At 39.7% G+C, this 11,379-nt stretch overlaps 1 protein-coding gene across 1 annotated transcript; it reads right to left on the bottom strand.

Annotated features, from left to right (window-relative positions):
- Positions 1-3,717: 3,717 nt before the first annotated feature.
- dsela (dermatan sulfate epimerase like a) lies at positions 3,718-11,271 on the bottom strand. The gene has a single exon (XM_026941358.3). The coding sequence runs from the start codon at positions 10,234-10,236 to the stop codon at positions 6,601-6,603; it is 3,636 nt and encodes a 1,211-aa protein (XP_026797159.3). The 5' UTR covers positions 10,237-11,271; the 3' UTR covers positions 3,718-6,600.
- Between the last annotated feature and the right edge of the window lie 108 nt (positions 11,272-11,379).

The raw sequence follows: 11,379 nt of genomic DNA, 5'->3' as shown, positions 1-11,379 counted from the left end.
AAAGAGTCTCCTGTGTCAGTTCTTTGTCAGAGATAAAGCTGTAACTGTAACTTATATAAGTGCTTGATGTCACTCAGCACTTTACTGAAAAGTTTTTTTCAGCTGTTAAAAGCGACTGAATTTCACTCACCATAGGATTAGATGTAAAATGCTGGCGGTTGGGGAAAAAACAACCCCATCATCATAATTATCATGCAGTTTGAAGCCTCATATCAGTGTTTTCACAATAATGCACTTTCTGACAGAATGTTTTTAAAGCGTAGGTGCATTAAAATCATAAGATCCACGCTTCAAACCCCGAACACCACGATCCTCCCTCCTCCCTCAGACCTCTGTGGACTCCTTACTGTATTAAGCACAGCTCTCTCACGCTTCTATCAGCGTGCACTTTCTGAGGGCTTGACATTAAGAAGAATAAATGGCACCGGTCTCACGACGCAACATAATTCATCAAAGTCTCTGCTACAAGTAAACTAATCATGGCGCCGACGTTTCGCACTCAGGGTGAATGTTCAAACACGAGCCTGGTTCCTTGCCTGCATTACAGGAACCTCCAGGGATGCAGGAGGTCTGGAACTAAACCAGGTTTAGATTCCCATCTGGACTGTCACGATTAGAAAGAATTGGCGTGATATAATTCAGAATGACTCATGCATATACAGAGCACAATTTACGCCCTGCAGGCCTGTGACTTTTTTAATAATGTTTTAAAGGAAAAACTTCCATCATGAGACACATGAAATATGTTTACATTGGAATATTTGTGATGTGTTTGATGATAATTGGTTGGTTGGTGCTGTATTTTTGTTAGTTAGAGGTTGTGGGACCTCTGTTAGCTTTTTTTTTTTTTTCCACATACACTTTTCATTTTCCAGAGATGTTCAACATCATACTATGGAGCAATCCAGCATAGAAGTTGTGGAGACATTGAATGCAAACGCTGGACTCAGAGTCCCAGTATGCAGTGTAGCTATACACACTGAGTTATGACTTGGCTAGTTAGCAATCTAAGAGAGCACGATGATATTAGCATGAAAAGCTGAAGCTTAGAAAACTGATCTGTTTGAGCAACGCATACAGATGAAAGGCATAAAGCGCCGCTGCATCACTCTCTTTAGGTAGAAAACAAAAAAAGCTTGGACGCCGCTGAAAATCACACTAAATATAAGGCTTAATAAAGTCATAATAATGGGTGATTTTTTTTTCCTTTAATAGCACGAGCTTAAAAACAACCTTCAGGAGACTTTATAATGCGCTGGCGTTAACACCCGAGGTGTAAAGTGGTCCGAGGTGTATGCTTCAGAGTCGCACCTACTGTGTACCAGAAGGTGTTAATGTAACACAGGTGATCCTGCTGTGAACATTTGTACCAAAGAGCATGATTAACAAACAAACAAAAAAAATTAGCAAAAAAGGACAAATGTGTTAGAACACAGCATCTCAGACGTAAAGGTCTGTATTTACACGCCAAAAAAAAGCAGTTTGATAGAAAAATAATATAATGCTGACAGGAAGCACACGGGTGGCTCATGCTGTGTATGAATTATAATCTAAATCTACTGAATTCACTGAAAAACAAAGAGTAGAAAATAATTAGGAACTTTCATTTTTATTAGAAAATACTTTAGTTATTTTAAATAACTTTCATTATTATTAGAAAATACATAAAGTAAATAAACGACCCAACATTACCATTGTATATAAAAGTTTTTTGTTTTTTTTAACAGGAAAATCCTTGCTTGCTGTAACTGCTGAAAAAATTGTTAGTAGGTCAAACGCAATGTTAGAGCTCCCTCTGGTGGACACGAGCCTGTTTTACTGTTTACAGCTAAAATTGAAGTAGTAAAATCTAAAAATAAAATAAAATACACAAAAACAAAAAAAAAGGAATCCGAGTATGAAACTTTGAATCCTGACAAAAATCCAAACACTAATATTAAATTCATAAGAACATGCTTCTACAAAATGATGGATGGATAGTTTATATTTGCTTAAACAGTAGGTATTGGGTAGTATTGGGTTTTGTGTGTCTGTGTGTGTGTGTGTATGTGTGTGTGTGTGTGTTTTGTGCTTTGTTTTTGTTTGTTTTTTTTCCTAACACCTTTCATATTCTTGTTAATGCAGTTTTAAATGCGAATGTGTGTTCTTTCATTAGTGACCTCCTTTCTTTTTATTTTTTTAACCTTTATATTTAGATCAAAACAAACCGTCTCTTGAAAAGTGTTCATCCATTTACGGATGTTTACGCTGCCATTTTCTGCAGCACTTAAGCTAATTTATTGCAGGTGCAGCTATATCACATGAAAAATGTATTCCAAAAGTGGTGTCCTATAAATGCACAAAGTACTGCAGCATTTCCCTAATAAACTCTAGCTATAGAGATCCAAATCACACAGATTCAGTACTTCTCTCAGTTCATTCAGTTCCCCTGAACAAGACCTATAGATCATCTGATTTTTAAAAAATGTATCTCCATCTTTGTGCTCTTTCTGACTGTCATGAACCAGGGATATAAATCACTACACTATTATTATTGATAATTATTTATTATTTATTATACTACAGTGCTGTTGGATTTTCGATTCTCGTTGGTCAGAAGGTGTTGATTAATTTTCTCTAACAGCAGCTCTGACAGTAGTTCTAAAATGTTATCGTTTCTATAGTAACAGCTCATTCACAGGGACTTGTACAGCAGATAGTATACATACAAACTTTTTTGTGTACCTCTGTTGTACATGGTGAAGTTTTCTGTAAGGAGATGTTTGTGTAACATTTATGGAAGGAGTCTCCAGTGTCAGCGCTTTGTAACTGTCAGAGGTAAAGCTTTAACTTTAATTTTTCCGACATCTTCAGGACTTTAAACAGGATTTTACGCTTTGCGGTTTCTTGGTAACATGACAACTTGCGTTTTTTTTTGCGTCATATTAACTTCAAGAGAGAAAACAAAAAGAGAGGCAGGTGAGGGAACGACTGTTTATAGCTGCGAGAAAAAGAACTAACAGGGACCAACTTGTGGAACTTTGTGGACGTTCCACAACATTAAATGTAACTATAAATGGAAAAACAGTGTCATACTTTAATGAATAAAAAATGTATATTGGCAAATTGCTGTGGTATAAGAAGAATAAAACACTTTGGGATGTCCTGTTATAGGAAACTAATCATCTCTGGGGTGTTAACAGTAACTCACACCATCACACCACTCCATCGTTGATTGTTTTCCTGTAACAGCACAACACAGAGCGTTCTATTCCTTTTTTATTAATGTTAATATTTTAACTACTCATTAATTATTCTGATTTCAGATTTAGTGAACGGTTACAAATATTACCACAATTACCAAAGTTAATCAAACTCAGAACAAAAAATAATTTGATGTTTTTATGGTCAAAAAAACATACTTTTATTTCACATCTACAAAAAATAAACACAGAGAAAATTAAGGGCAGCTGAATCAATAAGTATAAAATCTATTTAACATATATGCAGTCAGCTACTTGTTATTATGAATAATACTGTAAAAGTGAAATGCGACAACCCACAATGCCTAAAAAAAGTGTGTGTGTGTGTGTATATATATATATATATATATATATATATATATATATATATATATATATATATATACACATATATTGGTGTCATTTGATCACAGTATAAATCTATATAAATCTATATAAATAATATCACCTAGCTCTAATAGCTAGTCATTGATTTTGTGCTTTAATATGAAATATTTGAGTAATCAAACTTTTTTCACCTTTTTTCCCCCTCAGTACAGATCATTCTCATTGAAGCTCATTATTTAACTGTGTATAATAATATTTGGCTGTTTATTAGAGCCATAAAGCTATTTATTCCTGATTTTTTTATTATTTAGTTCATTTTAGATTCGATTCAATTCAAGTGACCAGTCAAACAGGCTAAATATAACAACTCACTAATAACTCAGTAATAAACATAACAGCTTTGGTAAGGCTAGGTTGTGATTTCCACTACTGTAACAAAAATGTTTTAAAAAATTGCAAAATCTCAGATCCTGCTGTGAGAACCAGTGGTCTAAAAAGGCTGAGCTGTGGTGTTGTTAAAGGTCAGAGGAGTGGAGAGAATGACGTGCATCCGGTTTGTGTGTGTGTTTGTGTGTGTGTGTGTGTAGCGTTTGCCATGGTAAAGCTGGAGTAATCTCAGCATGATGTTCATCACAAGTGACACAGAGAGTAGAAAAACATCTCACTTCACATACACTGATGATATATTTTGCTTAAAACAGAACCTCTAAGAAGACTAAAGTGCTTTTGTCCAATTAGAGTACAATTTAGTACTTTAATAATCATTTCAAAACTTCTGCTGACAAATGACAAAGTGGATCGTTGAAGTGGTTTCTGGGCCAAGCTGAATCCACTCCGACTCTTACAGCTTCATCTGTTCCACCATGAGCCAGTTTTTCCTGACAAATAATACTCTTATTCTAAAAGTACATTACATTCTATCATTTTAGTGGAGGAATAATGGTTCCTCTACAGCTCAAATGATACCCGGCAAAATTGCACTTTAAATGACAAATCTTCAGTGCTGTGTTTCAAAAAAAAAATTATTTTTTTTAAAAGGCGTGTAGAGGAGTTGTTTTCTGCTCTGTGGATTATCCAGGCCTTTGTACGGTTACTTCAAGACAGCTGTTCCAGTAAACACCCAGTGAAAACAGACATACCAGAAATCGCTACATCTTGAAGTCTGGCCAATTTTTCCTCTCTCCAGAGTTGTTACAGTGGTTTGATTATAAAACAGCTCAGTCAGGCTGGTCCACAGAAACGTTTTTCACGGTTTTACTTTCCACAGAAACACTCACAAGCCTCAAATGAAGGCCGAGTCTCCTCGCTTTCTCCGTAAAAACGCAGTGATGGTTTGGCAGAACTCACAGAGGCTTGGCTCTGATTTAAAACATACAACCGTACAGCTGGAACACGTCTACTCCGGATGGTGTATCATTACAATATGTAGATATTATTTTATTTAAAAAAAAAAAAACAAAATTCTTGACTCCAGTAAAAGTCCAATGATTCATCTCAATAAATACTCATAAAAGTTGAAGTAGGAAAGTATAAACTCTTCAGTTTACTTACAACACAGCTCTGTTGTGTCATTTTCTAGAACAGCGGGTCTGAGAGTTCGTTATATTAATGCACTCGTTTGAATACCTTATTGTTTCTATAATAACAGCATATTCGCGGGGAATTACTTCATATTAACATCTTCAAAAAAAAAGCGTGTAACTGTTGATATGGTGAAGCTGTAATTTTAAGCTTTCCACCACGGGAATGTCTTCAGGACTTCAGGTTATCTGGGTTTCTCAGTAAGATCGCTTTTTTTTGTCTTATTTACTTCAAAACACAGAAAAAACAGAGGCTGATGAGGAAACTGTTGAGGCTGATGAGGAAACTGCTTTGTATAGCTTCTATAATGTAAGTGGACTTGTTTCATGGACGTTCTACAACATAAAAAATGTTAATGTGTCATTATTTAATGATTAATAACTGCAATTAGCAAATTACTGTAGTATAAGAGGAATAAAACACTTTGGGATGTGCTGTTATAGGAAAATAATCAGTAACTCTGTTTCATCACACCACCCTGTAGTTGATTATTGTCTTATAACAACATGACATGGAGTGTTTTATTCCTTACTTAATGATGGTACTGATGGTAAATTAATGCTTTCACCAAGGAACATGGTTAATATTAACATTAATATTAGCTAATTACTAATCTCTCACGTTAGCTAGCATGAAAATACCTCTGATGATACAAACTAGTTGAATGCTAATAACTAGCTGTCACAATACAAACTGTCATGATAAATACAAAGTGTACACAGCAGCAGATAGACCGTGATGACAGTGATGGGTGTGAGGTCTCGTTCTTGCTGTCACCAGGAATTTAGATCGACTCCTTGAAGCTGTCTGATACTAAACAGTCATGTTCTGACTTAGAAATACATGATTACAGAGCAATGTAGTGTAGTGAGAAGCAAGCAGAGATTTTTGTTTTGAAATATAGTGAGTAAAGGTCACAAGTATTAGGTGAAAGAAAAGCTTAAGTAAAGTACAGATATTTAAAAGTCTAGCAAGCTGAAGCACTTGCGTCATCATTGTTTGGATATGTTATAAACTCAGCTTTTTCTATCTTTCCTAAAATATCCTTCTGCATTTTAACACTTTGTCCCACAAAAGCAATCTAATCTTAAAACAATTTCATGTGAATTCCTATCCTAAGGAAACTCAATAAGATATTTCTCATAAATGGAGTGATGCAGCAGCTCTGCCTTTTTTTTTTTTATGGTTTTGCTCTCAAGTACAGAATTTCTTGGTACAGAACTTGTTTTGTCCTCAGTTGACCTGTAAATAAATTTGTTCTTGATGAGCAGTGGCGCCAAAACTTCAGGGTCAATATTTCCATTGCTACACTTATTTGTATTATGGAATGGAAAATAGTCACTAAAAATAATTGCCCAATTCCACAAAAGCGTAAACACTAACGTTTTTTTTTTAACGTCCATTTTATAGAAACCATTCTGCATTTATACAAATAGCAATTCCATTTATTTCATACAAACACATATCTTTTGTACTCAAGTGTGTCCATGACAGTCCCACACACATGTTCTATAAGTCTAATCTGATCAGGAGCCATATTTTCTCTCCATACATTAATTTTTGCAGGTGATATATCCCCTTCATAGACTAGATGATACAGATTTGTGGATGTAGCAAATGCGAGCTGGTTTATGGCAGCTGGAGCAACTGGCACACCAATAAACCTGTGTATCCTTTCTGCAGTATCCTCAGGAAAGTTCACAATATCCTCAAATTTCACCTGAAGGTAGGTGTGTGAGGGCAAGTCCGTGCTCGCTCTGAGGCTGGCGGAAGTGTGAGCAAGCCAGAGATGAGCTAGCAAGAGCACTGGGTTAGCAGCTGGCTGAGCAAGGATCTCTCGCAATGGCTGAAATGCTGCGTCAAACTGCGTGCAGGTCTGTCCTGCCCTATCGCCACCCTGGTTCAGAATGTTGAGCAAGTGTTTTCTAATGTTTCTGCTGGCATAAAGGCTTGGCTTGCTGTTGTAGAGCATCATATAGATCCATGCCCTTGGGTCACGCACTACTTGAACAGATCGCAACGAGCGTCCAATGACTTCTTGAACAAACGGGAGTTTTAAGGACCAGCTCCCGCTCCGAAGGTTCAGCACAGGGCAGGCGTTCGGGAAGTTCGACAAGTGCTGCCTCAACTCCTTGATATACTCCACCTCCCTCGATGTAGTCCTCCTGTCTCTGGTCTCGCTCGTCTCCATCAGGAGCTTCCGCCTCTTCTTCGTTCCCTGAGCTCTGCCCTGATTCCCCGTCTCGATACTGCTCTTGTAGAGCTGAATGTTCTGCAGGTGCAGTCTGATGCTATGCACCATTGAATGGAACCATCCTTGAATGGCTTGAAACTTTCCGCTCTGGGCATCCGCTCTGGACCACTCACAAGCGTCCGTGAAAGAGTCAGGAGAAAAACTGGTCTCTGGAATACGGAGGTATGTGGAGGGAATACTGAGATACACAAAGTCAGAACTGTTGTCGAAAAGGGGTTGAAGGATCTCAGCTCCAGAGCCGGGAAGAGAGGTGATGATTATGAACGGAAGGGGCTCTGGGTTGTGATCAAGAGGGAAGGTGGATCGAGTGACGGCTTCCTCAGAGACACGGAGGTCCCTCCACATGATGCCACACAGCACCTCCTGACAACGATGAGATGTTACCAAGAGTTCCAACACCCAGAAAAGCAGCACTGAAATAATTGTGCAGCGGATAAGTTTACGGGAGGAAACATTAAACTTTCTCTTTATGGTCAAAACTGCGATGGCAAAACACAGAATCCACACTGCAATGACATTGATCATGAAACCGAGGTTAAATGTGGAGTCTTTTTTCAGTTGGCTGGGTAAAACCTGAACTCCCTGACCAAAATGAATTATCTTGTGTTTATTCTCTGCTTTTGCAAATCCTGCAAAGCCTAAGTAGCTGTGCCTGGCACCAATATCTTTGTAGTTTGTTGCTATGGACACGGTAGTCTCTGTGTCATTCAGGGTAACTGACAGTTTAACTCCATTTTTACTGTTGTCAACGAACCTGCAGTCTGATACTTTGACAAAAGGGCCGTGCATTAGGTAAGCCACCCTGCTGACTACACTGTCCATGGAAAAAGTAACATTTATGAATTGCGTCCACCTTTTTTTGAACTCTGCAACCTGTTCTACTTCTTGTATCCTGCCAACAGGACTGACTCCCTGACTGTCAAACCAAAACATCTCATAATGGGCGTCCCATACATCCATCAGAGCTCCACTGTACTTATTCAAAGACCTGTGGGGCACATATCTCAGGTCAATGTCAAGATTGTGGAAAAAGGCACTAAACGACATTAGGGGAGACTTTTCATGCTTTTCAACGTGATCTAACACTAATAAGGTTTGGGAGTTGAGCAGCACAAGGGCTCGATAAACACTCTTCAGCTTCATAGCGGACGAATAAGCTGACACGGCTTCACCACTAACAAACATAGTGTCCTGGTGTGAAGACGCTGCAATGACCTCACCAGCACTGTCTCCCACTTCCTTTTCTCCCCATTTTAACCATTTGGAACATTCCCCTAGCTGCCCCTCCCATGGTGCATTGCACTGGCTAGTGGGGGATGGTGCAAATACCAAGACGTTGTTAAGATAGCTGTATTTTGGACCATACAAAGCTTCAGAGACAAACACTTGTCCATTTGGTGCAAAAGTGAACGAGTTCTGATCCGGGTGTTCATGACCCGGGTTGAAGTTAGTCCAGCCATCGACCCAGGTATAAGGCTTAGCATGAACGATGTCATACACTGCTCGCCCACCTAACTTCCCAGATTTAAAAGAAACAAAAGTGTTGTCCTGCCCCGAAGGCAACCCTGCGCCGTATGTCACCACCCCCCAGTTTGAAAAAACATGCATGTCTGCTTTCCCAAAATCAGGCGGTGGCTGAAGAGTGAGCTCTGAGTCATACCAGATAAACTCAGTGTGTAATGTAGCCCAACGCTGCGCCACAGACGGCATCATGGGCCCATCCTTGGGCCGACACTTTCTGATCTGCTGCGCCAGCCAGTTTCCTGAGCCATTCCTGAGCACAAATGAGTCCAGGAACACCAGCTGACTCTCTGGCCCATAGAACCAGTTGTAGTTGGAATCAGCGATGCCCACAGTTCTTTGAAAACCAGGGAGCACGGTGGCGTAGTAGAACATGAAGTGAGCTCTCAGCCAGTTGTTATTCTTGTTGTCTATTTCAAAATGACGTGACGCTAAGAAAACGTACTGAGTGATGGATTTGGCTGTGTAGCTGCCATACGCTACGCCTTCATCTAGGGAACCATCTACGATATGATTCAAGAGGAACATGGTCTTTTCCATGTAGTTCACGGCTACCTGCTTCCACATCATGGTTTCACGGTCTTTGTGTACACCAGTTACGATAGCTCCTGTAAGGATGGCTAGTATGTTTGTAGTCTGGTGGTTCTGTAGAAACTGCCGGCCCCAACCTCTATGTTTGGACAGTTCATAAAGCTCCGCTGTGACGGCACGTATCTTCTTAAGGTACTGAACCTTTCGCTGGGTGTCCAGATAGGTATAAATGAAGTCATAAGCTGTAGCGAAGCCAGTGAGGGAATGGGATATTGGAACCTCATCATTTGGAGCGCTAGTCACAATCCAGTCGGGATATTCTGCCATACGATCCATGTATTTAATTAAAAACTGGAATGCGGCGCTGTCTTCGGGCTGGAGTAGACAGTACAGCGCAAGTGGTGGAAGGTTGTTTCCGTAAATCTCGTTCCATTTCTTTGCAAATTCCTCATGGTTCATGGGTGGCAGGTAGAGCGTCGGGCTGTCGAGCATGGCCATCACTGCATTTCGTATAACTTTAAATATGTGTCCGTGCGTGCTGGCAGCTTTCTTTTTCAGCCGGCGCACTTCTGTCAGGTCGAAATAAAGGTTGGGGTGGACGTTTGATGGCATGTGAAATCCTCGTTCTGTGGTGGCGTTGGTGCCTGTATGGAAATCAGCTCGCTCGTCATGATCGCTGACTGTGCCATATTTGCCTGAGGGGTCAAATATCCCAGAGAAGGAAAATCCCAAATTCACAAGACACAGCAGAAGCGCAGACTTCACTATGCATACGGCCATGATCTAAAAGACAGATGTGGGATTTTTTTTCCTTTCCCTTTGAAAAACGCTCCTCCTTAACAGAAAAAAAAAAGTGCTTGTAATTTCTACTCACATCTAGGGCAATTCCAGGAGATTAATCATGCTTTCAGGAAGGAGGAATTTCACATGGAGTGTTTGGGTTCTTGCCAAGTTCTTGATCAAATCCACTGTTCTAAAGTCATAAGGAGGAAAAAGTTTTTGTGGTTAAAATTGACAGCTTTAGGTAGACCACCACCAATCCACCAGGTTTCTGAAGACTTTCTTCATTCTAGATCATGCGAACATGACACAGTATCAGTCCTGAACACTGCTTCTGAGGAGAGAGCTTCTGCAATGCATGCATCATCCATGACTAAACATGCCCATGTTCTTTCCTATCTCTCTTGCTGAATCCTTTCCATTTGACACCACAGGTCCTTCACTTTCCTTTGGGAATCTCTTCCACGCCTTGTCTCCATGGAGTCTGTAAAAACCGTGTTATGTCCTGTGCAGAAGATAAATATGCGCCGGTAAAGTTGCTTCTCAGAGAGATCACGTTACTGTTTTGCGTGCACAGCTCTCTGTTGCCTACCACAGCTCTCTGTGATCACATCTGATTTCGTTCTGCGCATGCGCGGCAACAAGTCTCTTCATTTTTCTTTATAAATCGCTTTACCTCCATTTCCTGAGCCGCATTTGCACTCGAGACGTGCCAGAACACGATTAGCTGCCTCAAACGACCAAAAACAAGGGCGAAATCCCAAAACAGCCGTCCTAACAGCAGAAAGAGGGATGATGGCGAGTGATGGCGAGTGAAACCCGGAAGTTACGTACAGCGTAACTGTAGACTGATGCATCTGTTATTAAACGCGAGATTCTTTAAACAGCTTTTTATCAAAGCAAATCATTAGCTGTTTAGTCGCTCGCTATTTTAATAGCAATTCTATTCTACTGGTATTGATTCTTCCTCAAAACCGTGCGGTTGTTTCCTGTCGATAGGTGGCGCGTGCATACCGGAAATGCAAAACAAGTCCTCGTGACCAATGCGTTTCTGATCTGGATGAATTTATTTTATTCTTATATTTTAAAAGGTTGCGTCGTCATTTGTAAATAACATCACACAAAATTTCAGCAGCATTTTTA

This window comes from Pangasianodon hypophthalmus, chromosome 21 (assembly GCF_027358585.1).
Source record: "Pangasianodon hypophthalmus isolate fPanHyp1 chromosome 21, fPanHyp1.pri, whole genome shotgun sequence".
In the NCBI taxonomy this organism is placed as follows: domain Eukaryota; kingdom Metazoa; phylum Chordata; class Actinopteri; order Siluriformes; family Pangasiidae; genus Pangasianodon; species Pangasianodon hypophthalmus.
Note: the sequence above shows the minus strand (reverse complement) of the source record. Positions and strands in the feature narration are given on the sequence as shown.